The sequence below is a fragment of the Lactuca virosa genome, chromosome 4 (genome assembly GCF_052849685.1).
Source record: "Lactuca virosa cultivar CGN04683 chromosome 4, Lactuca_virosa_CGN04683_v6, whole genome shotgun sequence".
Lineage (NCBI taxonomy): Eukaryota > Viridiplantae > Streptophyta > Magnoliopsida > Asterales > Asteraceae > Lactuca > Lactuca virosa.
The window spans coordinates 479,655,394-479,679,236 of NC_136429.1; the positions used below are offsets into that span (position 1 = coordinate 479,655,394).

Sequence of the window (23,843 nt, forward strand, 5' to 3'; positions counted from 1 at the left end):
AACAAGAGCATCAATCCATTTTACAATTTTGTCATGAATTTGCTTGTGGGGGACACTTCGGACCTAGCCGAACTTTGAGAAAGGTTCTTGAATGTGGATTATTTTGGCCAACCATGTCACGCGATTGTTATATGTTTTGTAAAAGCTGTGAACGGTGCCAAAGGACGGGAAACATTTCACAAAAAAATCAAATGCCACAAAATCCAATCCTTGTTTGTGAAATTTTTGACGTATGGGGGATTGATTTTATGGGCCCATTTCCCGTCTCGTTTGGCAACGTTTACATATTGCTCGCGGTTGACTATGTCTCTAAATGGGTTGAGGCCAAAGCCACAAGATCGGATGATGCCAAAACGGTTATCGACTTTTTAAAATCTAATGTCTTTGTGAGATTTGGTGTGCCTAGGGTTTTGATTAGCGATAGAGGGACGCATTTTTGCAATAAGATGATGGAGGCCTTGCTGAAAAGGTACAACGTGACCCATCGTGTCTCTACCGCCTACCACCCTCAAACGAACGGTCAAGCGGAAGTCTCAAATCGTGAGGTGAAGAGTATTTTAGAGAAAACAGTGAATCCGACAAGGAAAGATTGGAGTTTAAGGCTTGATGATGCCTTATGGGCCTATCGGACCGCATACAAGACCCCGATAGGAATGTCACCCTTTAGGTTGGTTTTCGGAAAGTCATGTCATCTACCCGTCGAATTAGAGCACCGTGCATTTTGGGCGGTCAAGCAATGTAATTACAATATTGATGAGGCGGGGAGACATAGGAAGCTTCAACTCCAAGAGCTGGAATAATTGAGAAACGACTCCTATGAAAACACAAGGATTTATAAGGAGAAGACGAAGCTCTTCCACGACAAGTCCATCACCCGGAAGCATTTTGAACCGAGGCATAGGGTCTTACTTTACCATTCACGATTGAAGTTATTTCCAGGCAAGCTAAGGTCAAGATGGATTGGACCTTTTGTTGTGATAAAGACTTTTGACCATGGGGCGGTGGAAATCCAAAGTGAAGAAATGGGACAAATCTTCAAAGTCAATGGGCACCGATTGAAGCCATTCTATGAAGGTTTTAATGCAAATGCTCTTGAAATCATCCATTTGGATGTCCCGGTGTGTTGAATCAAGCTAGAAGGACGTCTCGCCAAAGACGTTAATGAAGGGCATTTTTGGAAAGCATTATGCTTTCACTTTTTCCGGATCCAAATAAATCATTTTTCAACGCGTTTTCGGGATTTTGAAAAATAAATTTTTGAAAGGTTTCACCTTTCACTCCCCGTTTTGTTCCCAATTTTGTCAAATTTTTGAAACCGGGCCTTATGGGGATCGTTTTGGCTTAAAAAAAAAAAAAAAAAAAAAAAAAAAAAAAAAAAAAAAAAAAATCATTTTTGAAGTGCAGGAATGACCCGCGGCCCGCGTGGCTTGGCGGCTTAATGTTTGCGCGGCCCGCGTAGATCAAGGATCAGATAGACTACAGCACCCGCGGCCCGAGTCCTACCCGCGTGAAAGATCAGAGAATTCAGAAGTTTTTCAGACGCTAGACGCGGCCAGCACGCGGCCCGAGCCTTACCCGCGTGAGTGTTCGAGCACTTAGCAATTTTTTGGGCCATTCAGTTCTCGCGGCCGGCACGCGGCCCGCGCCCTGCCCGCGTGGTTGGTCGAATGACATTCTTTTGAGCTGTTGACTGCTTTGACTTTTGTTGACTAAGGGGTTTAATGAGTTGACCAACATTGACCGGGTTTGACCTTTCTTGACCATGGATTAAACATCTCCGGCACTCATCTTCTTCATTCTAACCTAACAAATTCCACCATTTACTCTCAAGAACACCATAACCCACTCCTCACAAAAATCCATTTTCCCGGAGTTCTACCGGTCGGAATCTCGCGAGACCACCGCCATTCTTCGCCATTTTTCATCCTCTACAAACCCCACCCAAATTCCGGTCCGATCTGTGGCCGGAATTCCGGGCGCCACCACCACCCACCACCACCTTCTTTCGCATTTTCCGGCCAACTCCGGCCACCATTGGAGATTCCGAGCACGAGGTTTTGTTTCTCTCATCAAGGGCTTTCTAACCATACCCATCTTTTCCCAAAAACTCACGAAAAATTTCCGACCAATTCGGGTGCCGCCACTCTGGTCGCCGGAAAGTCATCTTGAAGCTCGTTTGTGGGGTTGTTTTAGCGATTAAAGCGTCAAATACGGAGCAAAAATTGTAAGCTTGGGGTGTGTCTTGACGAAATATTTTTGGTGGCACTTATTCATCCCGGGTCTAAGAAAATTGGGTACTTTCATTCCTTTATCTTGATTATTTGCATCTTGATTACCCATTAGTTGTTGGAATTGTGTGGTCTTTGGTGTCATTTGAAGATTATTGTTGATAAAATTTTGTCCCGGATAATGTCTAAACGTGCCAAAACGGGGACGGGAGCTACTTCCTCTAAAGGTGGATCAAAAGGAAAATCCAAGGATCCCCCGTTTCGTTTGTTGAATCGCGAGGACCGCACAACATATGATTTTCTCGTTTCGAACAAACGTCAAGTCAAGTCAACAAAATTCCTCCATAGGGAATCTTTTGCTAGTCTTGGGGTACTCGATGGAGTCCAAGCGTTATTTAACAATATTGGATGGGGCCAATTCCTCTATAACCGCGCCGCCACCTATGTTGAACCAACCTTGGAATTTCTCGCCACATTCAATCCCGGAGAGGAAGGCGAAACCGTCACCTTCCAAATGCTCGGCGAGAAACGATCCCTACCATATCGGGTGGTGAACGCCCTGATGGGCACTCCAGTGGACAATCTATATCACCAACAAGACCCATGGCCCGGAAACTTCAATGAGCATCACTTTTGGCAGCAAATTACCAACGAGCCACAATACTCATCGTCTTCGTCAAAGGCCTCCTCCATAATTCACCCATGTTTGCGCCTAGCGCATCGAGTACTCACATGCACCATTTTTGCCCGCTTCGAAGTGGGACAAATTTCAAAGGCGGAATTATTTTTTCTTTGGTGCATGACTCGTGAGAATGGTCCGCGGCCGGATTTTGCCTCCTTTTTCTTCACCAAATGTTACAACCTCACAACTATGGACAAAGGAGACATTTTCATTGGGGGATTGATCACCCTCATTGCATCTCGGCCACCGCTTCAACTTCATCTCTCCACTCTTCCATTCGAGAAGGCTTCCGGCCCCTCTAGCCTTGACGGCCACGCACTCCGCCGAATGCAACTCGTCCGGGATTCGTTCGTTGGTCCCATGTGGATTCTTGACAACCAACCATACCTCATTCTCCCCCATGAGTATATAGGGAGTTTCGACCCAACTGACCCCGATCAATGGATCATTCCATCCGACTACCCTCCTCCTATAGATGATGAAGATGGCCAGTTTCAGCCTCCACCGCATTTTGCCGAGCCTCAATATCAGCCGCAGCAGCAGGGGGGACACGAAGTCCCACCATATTTCCCCCCTACGTTCTTTGACCAATTCGCCACAATGTTCTCCACGGTACAGCGCATCGACACCCAAACGCAAGAGAACACGAGAGCCATCCAAGATGTGGTGACCCGTGTTGATCGATTGGAGCAGTCCTTCCCGCCCACTTCCCGCCAGGTCCAGGATATGTGGGACTACCACTATCGCCACGGGCATTTCCCGCCGCCCGACCCTCCGATTTAGGTCATTTCCGCCCTTTCCTTAAGCATTGAGGACAATGCTTGTTCTTAAGCTTGGGGTGGGGCATTTCCCTTTTCTTTTACTTTTTCATGCATTTTTTAACTAGGTTGCATAACATTTTAGTTTTAAGCTAATTTGCATTCATTTTTCTTTTATTTTTTTATAAAATTCCAAAAAGATTTTATTTTCTTCTTTTCTACTTTCTATTTTTGCATAACATTTAGCTTAGGGCATTAGCATTCATGCATTTTTGTTGTCTGTTTATTCTCACCCCCCCCCCCCTTGGATGCCATGGAACAGGTTCATAGTTATTGTATCATTATTGGTCCAGGATCTTGTTGCTATCTCACCCATCGAACCGGGACCACTAGCTGCAGTTTGGGATTTCATACTTGGGATCAGATGCTGGAAGCTTAAAGGGGTAAGTGATCATGGCCAGGTAGTTTTCATGAAGAATTATGCATGCAATACTAACAACTGTAGGATATACTATAGCAATGGATGTTCTTAGCCTTGCGGTCACTACCGCTGAGAGGATCACACTTGATCATGTTTGAACCGTTAAGATGAAGCACTGGTGCTTGTCCCCGAGTAGAATCCATATCCGGTCTCTTTACATCACCATATTTTTTTGCGATTTTCTTAGGATCTTAGAGAGTCTTTTAGTCCGCATATGGACATTTTCATTATTTTTGAAGAATTGCAAGTTTGAAAAGGAGCTTACATTACATCTTTATGCTCCACACATGGTCATTTTCACATTTAGACCATTCGGATTATATTATTACCCTCTCGGTTCCACTTACATACTCTTGGGAACCAAATTTTGAGTCAAAATGTTTTGTTTGAAAAAAAAAATAATAAAATAAAAATAATAAATAAATAAATAAATAAATAAAAATTCAAGCTGCAATAATCGTAGATAGGTGACCGGTTCAATTATTGAACAAATTTTCCTATATTTTGGTCACCCGGCGTTTGATATTCATTTATATAGAGTTGTTTTATTGTATATAGATCGAGTTGTTTTTTTTCGCAAATTGGTGATGTTAGGGAGACTGTCGAGTCGGATACTACAGAAGGTTTGGGCCAACACTAAGTGAACCGATTCCTACAACGGTGCCCGAGCGATTAAACCCAATTACACATGAGAGTAGCCGGCAGACGTGAGATCAGAGTGTACACTTAAAAGAAGAGCTCCACACGAGCCCATCCAACTGCTTTCTCCCTACTACAGATGTTCTTCATTGTATGTATGTTCCATTGGGCTGCGACTGCTCATCCCTCCTTACTCACCTAAAGGAGTTGTCCTGGCTGTGGTTTATTGTCCCATTGTCATCGGATGAAAAATTCGTGAGGTAATAGCAAGATCAATTCTGACCATGTTGACTAACGGTGATCAGGTTCCGCGGTTCTATCCATTCTTTTTATTTTCACTAGGATAGTTCATCCCGAGTTCATTTTAGTCTTGTCTTACTTGAGGACAAGTAAGGTTTAAGCTTGGGGTGATTTGATAGCTTCATTTTATTTACTTCTTTTTATAGTTTATTTTAGCATATTTCATTCGCAATTTAGATAATTTCCATGCATATTTTCCTTTTTGTTATTTTATGACCACTTTCGGGTTCTTTCGAGTTTTGTGAGCTTAATTACAGATTTTAAGGAGACTAGCGGAGCGGGATCTTTTGGAAAGCAATTGGACTTGGAGGACAACGAGGATTTTAGGCTTGATGGTTATAGAGGTGATGCATGGAGTGGGATTGTCAATTATTTGAAGGGTTGGAAGAATTAAACTTTAAATTTGAAAGCCACGGGAGAATTCTTGAGTGTGCAAGATCGATGTTTAGGAATTTGCGGAAGTTTTGAGTGATGTGGAGAGACAAATTGGGCTCAAATTGAAGAAATATTGAAGAGAAATGGGCTAGAAGCTTATTGGACTCGAACTGGGCCAATTGATTAGCTGTGGGGGCCCAAGACTTGAAGAAGCCCAAAAATTTCCGTCGAAGTCACGCGGCCCGCGTAAGATTCCCTGCGGCCTGCGTGGATTCCTGACAAGGGCAATTTCGGGATTTTACTTAGAGCTCTATATTGGGAAGGTTGGTGTGCCTCTTCAGCCTTATCTTCGAGGTCCGATTTTGATACTTTCTCTCTGGAGTTTGGAGCATTTTTGAAGGCCAAGAACCCTCAAGAACTTCACCATTTCATCTCTTAATTCTTGCTAAATGTTTGGTACAATCTTAACTAACTTTGTTTCCTTGAGTTTAGTCATGCTTGGCTAAACTAATCTTGGTTGACTTTTGTTGAATCCTTTGAACTTTTGTTGAATATTGAAGAATCCATGAATTTGTGTTTGAATCTTTATGAAAATGTTTTGTGTTTTAACATCTTATCGTTACTTACATGTTTTTATTCATGAGTTTAAATGTGTTTGTGGTAATTAGTTGGCTAATTTCTTGATTAAGTAAAGGATCTTCAAATTAGCAAGCAACAAGTGATTCTTGTGTTAGTTTTACTTCACACAATCATAAAAACATTTTCTCCAACATGGTGGTGAAAGCATTTGACCCCTCTTGGATTTGGTGACTTTTTGGTTCTTAATGCTAGTTGACTTTCACTAATTACATGCTTAATGGAAATTGTGACTTTGACTAAGGAAATTGTTATGAGCTTCTCTAACCATTTTAACAACTAAGAAAAGTCTAGGTAATCTCAAGCTTCTTGGATTACTATAGCCAAATTAAGGATTTAAAACAAGTATTGCACCATTTGATTCTAATGATATGTTCATCAAAAGTCAAAGTGAGGAAACTTTAAGTCAATCATCCTTCTCTTATTGATTTTACATCAAACTCTTATTTTTGTTGAAATTGTCTATTTAAATCTTAGTTAATTCTAGTTTGTTTCAAGTATTTCAAAATATCAAAACCCCCATTTTTATTTTATTGTCATTTTAGAAGTACTGTTGCAAAAAGATTTTCCATAGAGTTATAAATTGAACCAATCTCCGTGGATCGGCCCCTTTACCACTATACACTATTTTAGTGTAAAAGATTTAGGGTTATTTATTTTTGTTGGCTTCGACAACCACCAATGTGTGCGGATAATTAGGTCACAGCAAGGAGAGCTGCTATGAAGAGATCGGATATCCTGATTGGTGGGATTTTACTAAGAAACTATGAAAGAATGTGAGCAGAGCTGTTGTTGCTACTACTAAAGATGAACAACCGAATGCAACTGCAAACATAGCACACTCAGGTATGAATCATGATGTTATTTCGAATAGTACATGGATAATTGATTCCGGTGCATCTGACCATATGACGAATGATCCAAAACTTATAAAAAACCTTAAAACCTCTCCCCAAAATGTTGTCTCAACAGCTGATAGTTCAATATCTAATGTCAATGGTGAAGGCCCGGTAGTGTTATCTGATTCCTTAACACTTCACTTGTAACGCCTGGTTCATGATACGCATTTCATCAAAATTTTATTCACTTTTGTAGAGCAACTCGACGAGTTGGTAGCCCCAAACTCGTCGAGTAAGAATCAGATTTGTTGCGGGATTTTAAGTCACCTACTCGATGAGTCGAGAGCCTCGACTCAACGAGTAGGGCTGCCAGGATGAAACCCTAATTTCGGGGATTTTGCACCCTATTTAAGCATCCTAATCCCCAATTGTTGGCCTCATTTCCAGCCTCCAAGTCCCAAACCCTAATCCACGAAACCCTAGTGCCTTGTATGAGCTTCTGAGTTGTTTTGAGTGAAGATTATGTGTTTTGAAGCTTGTTGATGAAGGAGGAGCTTGGAGATTCAGAAGGAAGCTAGTAGATCCAGAAACAACATCTCATCCTCTTCATTTTCTGGTAAGCAAGTCTCAACCTTGCTTAGTAGCTTGTTAGATCTCCTTCTTGTCATTTTATGGGGGTTTTTGGTCCAAGAAACCTAATCTTTGGGATATGTACATCCAGAGTGGGAACACCTTCGGATCTATGACCTTGAAGGGCTCACATGGCATAAAGGTGCAAACTTTATGGCTATGGAAGCCCCATACAAGCTATAAGTTGCCATTTTAGCCTTTTAAGCTTCAAAAGAGTATGCATGGAGGAAAAGGCAGAAGCTTTACGTATTCATGAAGTGTTTAAGGTCTAGATCTATGTTTTTATGTCGTAGTTTGGTGTAAGGATGACTTGTGGACCACGATCTAAGTCCTAGAGGGTTAGGGTTTGAGCCAAGGTTCTAAAAAGCTCGTCATGGCTCCGCCATGGCGCCAATTCTTGCACCTGCCGCCAAGCTTTACCAAAACGCCGCCTTAACTCATATATGTATATAAAAATGAATAATAGTTGAAAATACATATAAAAATATTAATTATATAGAAAATTGCGGCCTTAAGTCACGCCTTACAAATATCGTGGCTCGCCAAGCCTCGGAAAAGCTTGAGGCTTGACATTGCCGCTAAGTCACGCCTTACGTTATTTAGAACCTTGGTTTGAGCTAAACCCGTCAAATGAGGGTATTGATGGGTAAAGTTGGAAACTTTACCCTTAAAAGGACACATTCAGTGTATATATATGAAGCAACAAGCTTAGATCTGAAGAATAGGGGCTTAATCCTTTAAGTTGGCCCAAACAGACTTATGAACTCGGCGAGTCCAGAGAGGGACTCGACGAGTTAGTCGTTATGTCTCAATTCAATTTAAGGTAGAACTCGACAAGTCTGTGAAGGGACTCGACGAGTTGACTCGCTTTGTCGCGACCATGAGTAGCCAGGGAACTCGTCGAGTCAGGGGGATGACTCGACGAGTTGGATCGCGATTTCAGGGTTTTGAGTTATAGAACTCGGCCAGTTAATGGGTCAACTAGGCGAGTTGAGTCAACCCATAACGTTGACTTTGACCAGAACGTTGACTTTGACCAGGGGTTAAATGGTCATTTTACCCTAAGAAGGATTATCAGATTCTGACTAAGTGTTATTGTGATAATGATAGCCGAGGAGTCGCGGGAGCAGCCGATAGAGATTCCTTACGAGAGATTCAGTAGCCAACTTCGTGAGGTGAGTTTTCCTCCAGTAGGAACGGGTCTAAGGAACCAATGTCGACTCGTTTATGTATGTTAGCATATGCCGGACTTCGGTCCGATGTCGGGGCTAGCCTGATGTAGATTACATGTTTCCAGACATCAGTCCGATGTCGGGGCAAGCCCAAGGAATATTTGTATGCTTGATGTCGTCATGATTCTCGCATATGTCTGTTTATATGTTTCGGGCTTTGGTCCGAGGTCGGGGGTAAGACCGAGGAATGTTTAGCTTATATGTTATGTTTGTATGTTCCGGGCTTTGGTCCGATGTCGGGGCAAGCCCGAGGAATGTTTATATGCTTATGTTGTGTGTTATGTTTTATACGTGTTGATATGTTATGTATACCGGACTTCTGTCCGATGCCGGGCGGGGCCCGATACCGGACTTCGGTACGATGTCGGGCGGGGCCTGATGTCGGATTCGTCCGATGCCGGGCGGGGCCCGATGTAGTCGGCAATGCCCAATGTATGTTATTATGTGATTATATGTATGGTATGTGGAAGTTTGGGGAGACTCGCTAAGCTTCGTGTTTACAGTTTTCAGTTTTGGTTTCAGGTACTTCTGCTAGTAAAGGGAAGAGCTCGCTATGACTGCATGGCACACACCATAGCTTTTAGCCTGGGAGGATTCACTCTGATGTTTTGACATGTGATTTTGAGATATTGACAGATGTTATGATATTTTTGAGATACACGATTTATGAATTTTTGATACTTATGGTTTTTATGAATGAATTAAAATGAAAATTTTGGACTGTATTTTTTGGATGTTTCAAGTTGGTATCAGAGCCTTGGTTTGAGGGATTCGGGCACACTCTCGGGTGTGTCTGAACTCAAACTAAGGAATTGGTATGAAATTTTTCAAGGAAAATCATTTTAGAAAGAACTTTGAAAAGGATTTTGAAAAAGAGAAAAAGAACTTTGAAAAGAGAAAAGGGTGTGGTGCATGCAATCAACCGAGCTCAAGTAAGTACTCCCAAATTACCCATACAAGTTTATGTTCTGATATGCTTATAAGAATTGCATGCTAGATTAGGACTAAGGATCTAGGAAGGATTCCTTATGTGCCTGTTATATGTATCTCAGCTTTATGAACTACATGCTAGTACAGATTAGTCAGGGATGGCTTGAATGAGATATGCTTGATTATGTTTACTCAATGCTCGAATGTTGCTTGCTTTGTGCTAATAGGAGTTCTATGTATATTTTACTAACTAGTAAACGAATATGTTAAGTTACATATTGTGAGTACTAAATAATTTCAGAAGGTTAGGTTTAGCTTTATTTTGCAGCTCTTGTCTGAGTCCAACCATTGTAGGGTAGGATCTCTCATTCGAATAATTATCTAATCTTAGTGATATGTAATGGTATTCGTGAGCTAGTTAGGGGGAGATAGCAAGGACTTCTTATGCAGCTGATAGCGGAGAGTGATTGGTGATTACCCTAGGGCAAGCCTAGGATGAGATTAGCGTGAGAACAGCAGTAGTAGTAGAAAGGACTTGGCGGAGTCAAGGCAGTTCTTGAGGAAAGTACGGATAGATGTGCAAGGTAGTATGGGCCCATACTACTAAAAGCAGAGGATCCATACTCGAATCAAGGAAGGCTGAGATGAACCGTCGGTAATCCGTCGCTAATGCTCTTTACCGACAGAATTGTAACGAACCAAAATCCATCGGTATATTCTTGTCGCTAATTGTTTGTAACGGATTTCCGACGGCTATGGCTAATTTTTAGTGACAGATTATTCCGTCGGAAATAGTAACGGATCACCAACAGAATATATTTTGCAACGGATTACCGACGGAATTTGTTTGCAACGAATTACCGATGGAAAATTTTACTAACGGAATCTGAAATAACTTACTAACGGATTACCGACGGAATTTGGAATAACTTACTAACAGATTACCGACGGAATCTCGATATGACTACAATTTTTTTTTGTGACAGAATAGCGACGGATTTTGGCATTATAAAAAAATTTACAAATTAATGAAGAAATTAAAAACTAAAAATAATTACATATTCAACGCATAAATTTTTTAAACATACATCAAATACCATAAATGTCCTCCAATGTTGACAATAAAGGGGGATAAAATAGTAAAAATGAATGTTATTAAAAAGTAGCATTTATGATAATGCGTAAGAATATGTGATTTTAAGTAATTTGGTGTATTACAGTAGCATTGAGAGACTGATGAATGATGAGGATGCTAAATTGCTTATTATTATAAGAACATGGCTGATGAAATGGCCATATACTGATTATACTCGATCCACAATAACAAAAGGTGGCCACTGTAGGCGATTCATCATGATCATGATCGTTTGCTCCTTGATCCAACGAAGAAATCGTTGATGACTCAAATCCCAAATCAGAAGTCTCTTCTAAATCGTCTAATTCTCCATTCTTAATAGTCTCTGATTCTAGAAACTTTGGATTAGCGGTAGAAATTCAGTCCTGCATTTATACAAACAGTTGGCGTGCATTAAAAAGGATAACGGAAAGAAACACCACGAAAATACTAGAATTGCAAGAATCTTTGTAAAGGACAAGCAAATTACAAAAAGAAATCTCGAAACGTCGAGTAAATCGCTAGCAAAAAGTTAATATTTAAAAAAACTAAAATCAACGGTTAGATCATTCAAAATACCAATATCAACATAAAAAGGAGATTAAGAATCTTTTTAGAGAGTTATTACCTTTATTCGAATTAGAAACAATTTCCTCTTTAACCGCAATAACAGCAAATACTAAACAATCTTGATTTCATTTTTCTCTTTCTTCAATGTATATACCGACGATAGTGTACTTTGTTGCAAATCCGTCGCAAAAAACATCAGTAATATCCTAATAATTTCGTTTTCTTATTCGGTCGGAAATCCGTCGGTATTCCGTAGCTATTTCCGACGGATTTTTTCCGTCGCTAAAATCTATCACTAATGCCCAGTTTTCTAGCAGTGTCCTTTTGGCTTCAGATCTTGTGACAGTGGTGTACAAGAGCGAAAAAATATTACTGCCTAACATTTATTATCGTAGCTAGATCACTATAGCCTTGAACTTAACTGTAGCATATATGACTTCTTATTTTAATAACCTGGCAGTATTAGTGAGACAGTGATGAGAAAATCGTAGTCTATTGAAAGGTCATTATAACCTAATAGTAATACATGAGACTGCGATCCGTTAAAAATCCATATGCGATTTTATTGGCTAGATAGGTCATTTTTAAAATTTTTTGGTTATGCTAAGAAAATGATTAGAAAAGTTGATTATTTTTCTTTTTTTTGTCTAAAAAATATATAATCAAGTTATTCTGATTCTTACTATATATTATCTGTAAGAGAAATTATTATAAAATTTCCGCCAGCCAAAAAATTTTGCTGTTACAAAAGAAAATTAAAATGAAGCGACAAAAAAAGGAAATCACTTGAAGACCAACAAAGTCAAGAGTTAATAGACATCCGCTAGCAACACAATAACAACCAGACAAAATCAGCAGTTCACTTCGGCATATCTGAAGCTCCTTTTCTGGATACAAGAGATATCGTTGTGAAGAATCAAAGGTCCAGTCAGGAGAAGCTACCCAACGATGTTATCCACACCTATCAAAGATAGCCACTCCTCTTTCATACTCCCAGACCAAACATGTCAACGTTTTACTCTTTCTGAGATTGAATCGGCAACCCAAAACTTCGATGATGCTTTAGTCATTGGCCAGGGAGGATTCAGCAAGGTGTATAAATGTCCAAAAATCGAGTCAATTAGCGAAGTTGCAGTCAAACGGTTGCACTCCATGTCTAATCAGGGAGCCCATGAATTTGAGTCGGAAGTCAAGGTCCTCTCTAAGCTGCGACATGGTAATCTCGTATCCTTAATTGGTTATTGCTATGAAGAAAAAGAGATGGTCCTCGTTTATGAGTTCATGCCCAATGGGACACTTGAAGATCATCTTCGCTCACCGGATTCCTCTTTATCCTGGTTACAACTACTGAAGATATGTGTAGGGGCAGCTCGGGGATTAGACTACCTTCACATGGGTACATCAACTCAACATGGAGTCATACATCGTGATGTGAAAACCTCTAATATTTTGTTGGATGCAAACTTTGCTGCTAAAGTTTCAGACTTTGGATTGGCTAAAGTTGGTTTAATGGATCGAACTCATGTGAGCACGGCTGTGAAAGGGACATTTGGGTACATGGATCCGTGCTACTTCTACACAGGAAAGTTGACAAGAAAATCCGATGTTTATGCGTTTGGGGTTGTAATGTTTGAGGTGTTGTCTGGGAGAAAAGCGGTAGATTCAACCCTTGATGAAGACCAGTGGGGTTTGGCAGGTTGGGCTCAGCACAAAATCAAAGAGGGAAAACTCAATCAAATTATTGACCAGAGACTAATAGGACAAATCTCCAGAAAGTGCTTGAAGGAGTTTGCAAGCGTAGCAGGCCATTGTTTACACACCCAACCAAAACACCGCCCTACCATGGCAGAGGTTGTGGTCAAGCTCGAGTCTATTCTTTCACTAGAAAGAGAAAGCGCCAATTCTGTTGTTGATGATGAAGGAATCGTTTACAAGCTAAAATCTCTTTTCATTGGGAAATTAGTTGTTGCTGCAATTCGAAGCAAATCTGATTTCATTGCGCATCGTAAACCGATATTAGATGAAGATAATGCTGCAATACGAAAAAATCCTTATGAACGTTCTAGAACTTTCTCATATGCTGAATTGGTAAGTGCAACAAATGGTTTCGAGAACGAGGAACATTCCCCAGATTTTAATGACTCCATTTTTAAAGGTTGGGTTGATGAAAGGACATATACGCCAACAAAAAAAGGTGTTGATGCTGAAATTGGAAGCAAATCGGATTTCATTGTGCACCACAAACCAATATCAATTGAAATTGATACCACAATAGGAAGCAATAGTACTAATAAAAGTTTTAGAACTTTCACATATACTGAATTGGCAATTGCATCAGGCAATTTCACGAACAAGGAATATGCCCCAACTCTAATGGATTTCATCTACAAAGGTTGGGTTAATGAAAAGACGTATGGACCAACAATAAATGGTTATGGTTTAGCGATGTATATTAGGAAGATGGAGATTCCAACACGAAAGGTACTTTCAATATTTGAAATGATGAGGATGTGGGAGTTACTTTAAATCGCATAATGAATGGGCCTCGTATATTTTTCAAGCATTCTGATATTTTCTATCTTCTTCAGTTAACAATTTGGTTGTGCAGCAGGACATCAAACTAGAACATTTCAATCATCCGAACCTTGTAAAATTCTTTGGATATTGCCTGAATGATCACAAACTATTTTGTGTTTACGAGTACATTTCTGGCATAACTTTGGATAAATACCTTTATGGAGGTAAGCATACCTTCCACTTAGTTGTAAATATCTTTCAGTTATAGCCTTACATAAACACACCTGCTTTGAGTGGTTGGCATGCAATAAATGGAAAATTGTGAAGAATAGCAACTTACTTTACTCTCTCTACCTTATTTTCTTACAGTCTTACGAATAATAGCAACGTGCATACATTTCTTTACCAATAATAGCAACTTACTTTATTTTTAACCTATTATAACAATTTAATTACATTTTTCTACCAATATGAGCATTGTACTTTATTTGTTATATATTCCCATTTCTGGTAAAGTGTAAATACGTTGTTATTATAAGCACATAACTGTTTCTATGTTGCTATTATTTGTAAAGTGAATGTTAGTATATTACTATTATGATATGAGATAGATATTGCTATTATTCGTAAAAAAAAAAAAAAAAAAAAAAATGCAAGTACATTTTTGTTATTGGTAAATTAAAGTAAATATATTTCTATTATGTATGAAAAGTAAAGTATTAGTAAAAAGAGTAAAAGACGTTGCTACTTTCTACAATCTCCCCTAACTTATATGCAAGATTGAAAATTACATTTACCCTTTCTTATGTTACTATATATGCAGAGTCAGGTACTTCACTTTCTTGGGTTGCACGATTAAAAATAGCAATAGGAGCAGCTGAAGGCCTGGCCTATTTACATAAAAGGAACCAGCCTGCGTATAGCCAATTTAAGACCAATCTTATATTGGTGGATAAGGTAAATTACACTCCCATTAACGTGTTTTAACATCAATTTTAGTTTATCTTTTCATATATTTCATGCTTATTTTCAGGATTTTAATGCTCGGCTTTCAGATTTTGCTTTTGTTACTCAAAACTTCCAATTGGATGCATATTATTATGCAGCCCCTGAGTCATTTTGTCACCAAGCAGACACATTTGATGGTCTTCACCCACTGCAGCTACCTGAAGATGGTATCTTCTTCTTTCTTAAAATGATACTGCAAGCGTTTGTTTACAATATTTTAGACAGTACCCGTAGAAATGGATGAATTTTATACAAATTTTCTATTGTCTGTATAAATACGAGGTATAGTTTTTACAATATTTTATATATAACTTCTCTAAATAAATATAGAATTTATTACTTATAATACTAAAAGATTAGACATAATAGAAGCTCACCAAACCGAAATGAGATTATAATTGAAAAAATATATTTCTATTTATTTTCCATAAATAAATCATATTTAATTAAAATCATGGAATTCTAGAAAGTGTAATTAAAAATTTATAAATAAGAATGGGTTATATTATAATTTTTCAATCCAATCCATGATGGAATGAAAAGAAAAACATCTCATGTCTAACGAATGTAAATCAACATAATGGATGGATTCGAATTCCTTAAGGAATGCTCTATTCCACTCCATTGGACAACCCTAACATCTTTTCTTTTCTAACCAAGGAAACGAACAATTACATTCCTTCTATGATTCCATCATACCAAACACATGTGTCAATGGCTGACCAATCAAACACCACTTTGACAGGTTTTGCAATTAAGAGTGAGATCTATGCTTTTGGAGTGGTACTGTTGGAAATACTTACAGGGATGAAGGTGTATGATAGGAGGAGGCCCCTTGGAAAGCAAAACCTGGTGGAATGGGCTCTTCCATTGCTAGAAGATGAGGTTAATTTGAGTGTAATTATGGACCCACGCCTTCAAAATATTGATTGTCCTCCAAAGGAAGCATTTAAGTTCGCTCAACTTATTTCAAACTGTCTTCAAGCAAAACAAGACAAACGCCCATCAATGGAATACATAGCGCAGGGCTTGCATCATTGCTATCAAAATGAAATCAAAACAGTTTGACTCTTAAAAGTCAAACATAATAGGTCGTATGTTAATAGACATGTAAATGTAAAGTATAAAATCTTGGAAATCAACTGAATAAACAAGTAGGGAAGATAGTAACGAATGAATGCTTGATCCATTTGTAGATTGTCTAAATAAAGTTAATATCTTGTTGAGATTTTTGGGATACTTATCGGTACTCATGTTCAAAGTTAACAAGAATCAAGTAACTGGTTAGTAGATCATGGGGGACTACATTGAGTAAAGCATGTTGTATTTCCACAATATTCCAACCTTTTAGATCGAAGTCAGCTAACAAAGTCTTAGAATTTATTTGTTAAATTGTTTTTCAGAACATCAGCATTTTATAAAGTTAACAAGGAGCTAGACTAAACAAAATAACATCACAGTAACAACAGCAAGGATGGGATTTTGAAGCCGCCTGACCGAGTTCACTTTGACCTTCCTACACATATTGTTAACCTAGATAAACTGACAAACTACAGAGTAATAATTTTGTAAAACAAATCAGCTCCTTTAGATATAACTTAGAAACAAAGCACCATTTCCAAATAACCATAAACTCCATCAAGCGTATAAAAAGTGGCTTCGAGAAACTCCTTCAATAACTTCTGGCTGAGCAACAAAGGGAACCAACACAACAATCAACCTACAACCCAAATATGTGTTGGTTTATGACGATATTTGGCTACAAAGGCGCAAACACAACGGAAGCAATAATAACAAAAATAGTAACTTATAACTCGAAAGACAGATCTCTTGGTCAACCAATCAATGCAACAAAAAAATCAACTAAAGAGGCGGAATTCGGTGGTCGGTCGATTCCATGAATCCATCCAACAAATGATTTAAGCAATAACATGGTTCATCTCATCCTTGTAGTTGCTTTTTACGTCATGTTTATGCCTTTTATTCATGTTTTGAAATCTGGTTAAGACCATGAAAACATGAAACCACTTTTTATGAGAAGAGTGGACAATGCCCAATAACGAGGAACGTCAAACGAAAGTCGAGTAGAGGGAACACATATGGAAGGCTAGGTTTCTATCTTTTCGTGATAAACAGCAGAGAGATTATTATATCATCTTGAACTTGATGACAATGGAGATCAAAGAGGAAAGTCCATCGAAGGAAAGGGTATTATTGAAACAAAAACTAAGATTTTTTTGTCTTACACCCCGCTCCCGAGTTCAACTTAAGGAGAGAAAAGAAAGGAAATGGGTGGAAATGAGAGGAAAGTAAGAGAGATTGATGCTCCCGAGTTTCATTAAAGGAAGGAAGTGGAAGAATCAAAAGCTTTCTTGGAAAAATCAGCTCTCTATATTAAACTACTAGTTGTGAGACCCATAAGTTATACAGGTTGGATAAAACAAAAAAATTAAATATGAAGGTTTAAACAAAAATTTATTTAAATTTTAAATTTGAATTTAAAAGGAAAACATATTAAATACTATATGAGTTGTAATATTGTAATTTATTGGTTATTTTCAATTAAGGCAATTATTAATTGAGGTGTAAAATATGATGTGTTAATTAAGAAAAGATAAAAAAAAAATAAGAAAATGACAAACGGAAAACACATTTATTCAAAAATACTAAAAGATGACATGTGTCCAAGTTAATGAGCAAGTGACATGTGGCAAAATTATTTTGGTTTATTATAGAGGATATTAAACGGTTAGAGTTTGCTCGAAAGAGCATTTCCATCTTTTTAATATGTATGTGTTTCCTCTTGCGAGCACTTGTACTCTTTTGTTTAGGTGTTTGAGTTGGTTTTTTACTTCGATCATTTGTTGGATAGATTTTGATACTTTCTACCAGGGCCGTCTTAAGACGATGTGAGGCCCGGGGCGAAAAAAAAATGGGGTCGTTAATGATAGATATATAAATATAATTTTTATTTTTGGTAAAGGAGGGCGGTACCTCCGAAAATTTTTATTAATAAGAAAAAAATTAATACAATTACAGGCTGGGGACTCCCCACCTACGGAAAGGAAAAAGCTTCGGGACAGGCCCCAGAAGCCAAACAATCTAATACTATAAATACAAAGCAACAAAATAAAAAAGGCTATAACATGATTTGCACCCTATTACATAAACATAGCAAAGAAAAAACTAAAAAAATTTACATTTACGAGCTTTTTTAGAAGCAAAGTCATTATAAATAGTATCAAGATCAATTTTATCCAACATATCTTTTTCGATACATAACATAGCCAAACCATTCAATCTTTCTTGTGACATAGATGATCTCAAATAACTTTTTAATAATTTTAATTTTGAAAAACTTATTTCTGCTGATGCTACAGTAACAGGTGTAGTTAATAATATTCGATATGCAATGAAAACATGTAGATAACAATCTTCAGTTTTAACGAACTCAAGAATTTCAACAGCAGACATAAAAACGTTTGGCAAAGTCATTTGTAACACTTGAAGTTCGGAAAACAAATAATTTGAATCTACATCACATAAGTTATTATGAGAAAATTGTTTTGTGAAATTAGTACAACTTTTTTTAAGTTCAATGTCATCCAATGACTTTAACTTTTTTGAATTATATAAAAATCCAAAAATATTTTCAAAAATAGTTAATTGTTCAAATCTATTCTTTAATGAAACAATTGTCATATCAACAACAAACATAAAATATTCAATTCTAAACGATTCTTCAGCTGACTGTAATTCTTGTGCATTATCAATCTCATCAAATTGCCTTTTTCTAGTAACACTACAAGAAAAAGGGGTATCAGATACTGACATAATCAGTCTCTGATGGTCAATAATCAGTCTCTAATGAGAATCATAGACCTATTTAGCTAGTCCCTGAAACCTAGTCCTAGATAATTGGGTTTTTATGTATTTAGGACTGAAAATGAGTCCCTAATACATCAAAGTATTAAATACTGAAAATTAGTCTGTCATAATATCTCATTCAGTCTCTAATTTGTTTTTTTTTTAAATCACCGATTTTTTGATGTCATATGAGTCCCTAATACTATCTTTTAGGGACTAATTATCAGCCCTTTATAATATATAATCCAGTTTCTAATATGTTTCACTGAAATCTCTATTTTATGTCGTATCAGTCCCCAATATTATCACATTAGTCCTTGATACTATCATTTTGGGACTAACTATTAATCTTCTAAACTATCTAATTTAGTCTGTAATATTATTTTTCAACGACTAAATATCAATATTAGATACCGAAAATGAATGGGATGGAGGGGATGAGGTGTAGTGAGGGGTAAAGCTCAGTCCCAACAAAAGAAATAAACAAGAAAATAAAGAATTAACACAAAATTTTAAAATATATACTAAGGGCAACATGATTCCTTAATACAACTTATGGATCATTAAAATATAAAATAATGAAAATACAATTAAGATAACAAATTTACAACACAATATCATGAATATTCTCGATATCTAAAACACAAAGTTCTTCAAAAAGTTTTAGAAGTTAAATTGATAAGGTTGAAGATAGTGATGAATGCATTTTGTGTACAAGCCAAGTTATCCTTTGGTTGTTCAACACTTTAAGTATAAGTGCATGATGCACATTTTCCTTTACAACCAACCAGTTTCCTACACATCGAACACTATAGATACGAGTTTCCAGATGAAATTCGGTTCCTAAAGAGAGAATATAAGAAAATTAGAATGATCAGTTTTATACTATAACCCAAAACAATAAAAACAAATAATGCAATCCCGTAATATATATATATATATATATATATATATATATATATATATATATATATATATATATATATATATACAAAGAAAGATTTTTACATAAAAACCAAATCACATTCAAGACCTATCAATAAGACATTAGATATAAAGAAAAAAAAATATTCATGAGATTTGGTAAAATAAAGTTCATTTTCACTTTGAATTGGATGGTATTATACTATTACAAAAGGTTATGTATATACAAATAACACAATTATCATATTATGATTTCTACTTTTCTAATGTACGTCGTAAACTTATGCAAATACATAGTAAATAATTTTCTTCTATTTGTTCTAATTATTTATTTCACACATATACAAAACATTATAAACCATAACCGATATGACTATACCAAAGAAATGCATACCTTTGGGTTGCTAATTATATAGTAGCATTACAGAAGACAAGAGTGGTGATGAAGTATGGGCAACGAATCCTAAAAAATGATGGACTACATACTGTTAACGATGAAGCAAGAAATCTCAAATGGAACAAAGCCATTTCGACAAAAAGAGTGTAAGGAAAAAGGAAGCTTATGAAATGGAACGGCTTTACCATTGAACTCCATTTTATGGATTCATTAAAGAACTCTGAACTTTCATGCATAAACACCCTGGGACACATGTCATTAGTCATTACACGAATTTCAATATCAAATTTGGTTTCCAACCAAACAACCTGTAAAGGAAATAAACATAAAGAACATTAGTATAAAAATTTGTTTCCAACTCATCATCCTTTCTTCTTTATTAGATGTGCACAAAGATTCTTATAAATAATTATTAATTTAAAATAAGCATAAAGGCTAACTCACCTAAGTTTGAACTGCTTCGATTAATCCATATTCACAATTAATAACATGCACACTTTCCAGTTTAGGGAATCGCAATACTGATTTTTTCTGTTTCAGAATTAAAAATGAAAAGTCAGTCAAAAAAGAACCATGTAGTTGATGTATTATAACAACACATCAATAAAATTACATGGAATCCGACTTTTACAAGAGTTCAGATTCAAACCATTAAGATATGGACAACTTAGATAAAAGAACTGCAAAAATAAAAACAATTAAAAAAAGTAATAAAATGAAAGAAAAAGGAAGAAAAAAATTTTAGTTAGAACATTACATCATGGGTGAGCAACTCCAAATGCTTATTTTTTTTCAAACAGGCATGTTTTATAAACAACTTTTGATATATAAGAAGGAACTTGCTATATGGTGATATTTGTGTCACTGTTTCCTTCATGTTTTGTGTCTGAATCAAATATAATCTTCTCACAATCCATGAAAAAGGTAATTAGGCAGTGGTCTGAATCACATATAGCCATCCCACAAATCGAATATAAACCCCAAAAAATATACCAGACCATCAATTTAGTTCAACTCAAGCAGCCAAAACCAACTAATCAAACAAATAAATGCCCTAATTCTTCCTTATACATTTTATAATAGTATCCAAAAAATTAGTAACGCACTTAAAAAGTACCAATCAAACAGATGCTTATAAATTGTAATATGCATACATGCTAATTCCAAACGATGTAAGACCTAACCTTGTGGCATGTGTTGATAACACATTCGATGCCTAGCAAAACCACATGAAATCCATACACATATATATCACTGTAATCCAAATCCAAAACAGGCTGTATACCCACGATAAGAGAAATCAATTCCAATATAATATTAACAAATTTATGAAATCTTAGTTTACTAATGAACACTATTTAACTCTATTTAATTTCAATAGGAAAAAAACACATTGAGGTATTAACTGTTTGGCAACCAATAATTATCGTTCCCGTATCCGCTTTAATTATGAACGAATGCCACATAAAAAACATAAACAGAAAATTAGAGCTTTTGATTTTGCATGACCACAAGAAAATCGGTTATATCGAACGCAATGGAAAACACACAAAACCCAAAGATGGAAAATACATAACTGATACATAGAAGTGGATTTAGTGAATTGTGGAAGAACAAAAAAACCCAAAACTACATGTAAAAAGAGGTTTGAAGTCAACGGAAACCTTTGAAAGTGTATGCCAACAAGTAACAATTTGCTCTAGTCTTTTAGGTTTTCAAGTAAAATTCATACAAAAGTAAGATATTATTCAGATTGCAGCATGAAACAAAATATCAGACTACACAAAGAATGAGAGAGATGAATAGAAACATGTAATAACAGGGCAGACAGGCAGACGAGCGAGCGAGAATGGAGCAGCGGTCAATTTCACAAGGAGAACCATATACAAAGGTGGAGGCGGACAATTTTCTCTTAATTTTTTGATGATGTGAATTTTGGGAGGCGGGTTTTCTAATTTTTGTGAGTGATTTTGTTTCCTGCTAATACCTACAAATGACGAGATCGGAAGAAGGGTTTATTTTAGCTACAAATTTCATTAACCATAATATTGAAAATTATGCTAGAAAATTACATAAATAAAATTTTTTAAAAATGCATAAACTTGTTATAATTTTTATGGTTATCCTTTTCCTAATATAATACATTTATTTTGGTTGTTATGGTTATTAAATAATTATTAATAAGAACATAAATCATTAAACGTTAGTCACTAAATGTCATTTTTTTTGTAGTGATATGAGTAAATAATATGTATTAAATATTAAAATTGACTCCTTAATTATTTCTCTCCAAAGTCAAAAGTGGTTAGTCTATCAAAGACTGAACTTCAGTCTCTAATAAGTTTTTTTTCAAAATAATATTTGTGACTGGTTCATTAGTCTTTGATGTATGGCATCTATGACCAAATAGTTAGTCTTAGATATTAAACTCAATCAGTTATAAGTGTTCATTCAAATGTCAAATGGTACATGTCTATTTGGGGTTGAAAGTCAGTCTTTAAAAAGTTTCTCATCTAAATGACAAATGTGTATAGTTGTATCAATGACTGAAATTCAGTCCCTAAAAATTTCCGTACACAATCTAAACTAGCACAAGTATATCAGGAACTGAAATTCAGTCCCTCATAATTTTCCCTCCAAAGTCAAAGTTGGTGTTAGACTATTTGAGACTGAAATTCAGTCCCTAATGTGTTTCCCACCAAACCTAAACCGGCACAAACATATTAGGGATTAAATTTTAATCTCGAATAAGTTTGGTTAGTTTCTAATGGTTTACACATTAAAATCAGTCCTAGATAGTATCTGAGACTAATTCATCAGTCCCATATACATGGTATCCAAGACTGATTAATTAGTCTCTAATATTTTAGTCACAGAAGCCCATTTTTCTTGTAGTGTAACTTGACATCTTATTCGAAATGTAGGTTCATTATCTAAACTACGTGAAAATCCTTCATTTCTATATTTCTCAAAGAACGACATTATACTTTTTAATTGATTAATGGTGGCATCAATACACATAGATTTAGTTTGCAATTTTTTACTTACCATATTAATAGAAAATAAAATATCATACCAAGTAAAAATTCATAACTTTCTATGGCACCAACTAAACTTTCTGCTTCACTTTTTGATTTAGCATCATTGCATGATTTACCTAATTCAATTAAAGCTTGCCTTATTTGAGGAGCTTGAAACCTAAAAGCTTTGACACTTTTAATTCTACTTTCCCAACGTGTATTAGATAAACATTTTACAGTTAAATTGTGAACATTTTCAAGTAGTATGTTCCATCTTTTAGTAAAACTCGAAAATAGTACAAATATGCGTTGCACAACTCCAAAAAAAGAAATAGCTTTTTCACATGAATGAGCCATATCACTAACTGTAAGATTAAGACTATGGCAAGCACATGGCATATACAACGCTCTTGGATTAATTTCAAGTAATCGTTTTTGAACCCCTTGGTGTTTTCCTTTCATGTTAGAACCATTATCATAACCTTGCCCTCTTATGTCATCAATATTAAGACCGATTGATTTAATTGCATATAATAATTCGTTAAATAGTCCTAAACCAGATGTATCATCTACCTTCAAAAATTCTAAAAAGTATTCTTCAACTTTTATTTTGTTACTAGATATGTTCACACATCGAATAACTAGAGTCATTTGTTCTTGATGACTTACATCGGGGGTACAATCAAGAATCACAGA

The 23,843-nt window shown here is 36.3% G+C and overlaps 1 protein-coding gene and 1 long non-coding RNA gene across 5 annotated transcripts; one reads left to right on the plus strand and one right to left on the minus strand.

Moving 5' to 3' along the window:
* Positions 1-12,235: 12,235 nt before the first annotated feature.
* Positions 12,236-16,178, plus strand: LOC145109228 (uncharacterized). 2 transcript variants are annotated; one of them, XM_079046347.1, is made up of 5 exons: positions 12,236-13,895; positions 14,023-14,155; positions 14,755-14,888; positions 14,965-15,106; positions 15,685-16,178. In XM_079046347.1, the coding sequence occupies exons 1-5, from the start codon at positions 12,363-12,365 to the stop codon at positions 16,005-16,007; spliced, it is 2,265 nt and encodes a 754-aa protein (XP_078902473.1). In that variant the 5' UTR covers positions 12,236-12,362; the 3' UTR covers positions 16,008-16,178. The 2 variants fall into 2 exon arrangements, with proteins under 2 accessions (XP_078902473.1, XP_078902474.1); XM_079046348.1 differs by having other exon boundaries at positions 14,026-14,155.
* Positions 16,179-19,340: 3,162 nt separating this feature from the next.
* Positions 19,341-22,109, minus strand: LOC145169328 (uncharacterized). 3 transcript variants are annotated; one of them, XR_013742436.1, is made up of 5 exons: positions 21,938-22,109; positions 20,572-20,658; positions 20,313-20,435; positions 20,125-20,193; positions 19,341-19,649 (listed from the first exon to the last, which is right to left on the minus strand). It is a non-coding gene; the product is annotated as an uncharacterized LOC145169328 (long non-coding RNA). The 3 variants fall into 3 exon arrangements; XR_013742437.1 differs by having other exon boundaries at positions 21,792-22,109; XR_013742435.1 differs by having other exon boundaries at positions 21,312-22,109.
* Between the last annotated feature and the right edge of the window lie 1,734 nt (positions 22,110-23,843).

Bases quoted from the DNA above. Each gene is read 5' to 3' on its own strand.
- LOC145109228 (XM_079046347.1), top strand. From the start codon at position 12,363: ATGTTATCCACACCTATCAAAGATAGCCACTCCTCTTTCATACTCCCA. The intron at 14,156-14,754 runs GTAAGCATACCT...CTATATATGCAG, and splicing joins GGATAAATACCTTTATGGAG to AGTCAGGTACTTCACTTTCT. The intron at 14,889-14,964 runs GTAAATTACACT...GCTTATTTTCAG, and splicing joins ATCTTATATTGGTGGATAAG to GATTTTAATGCTCGGCTTTC.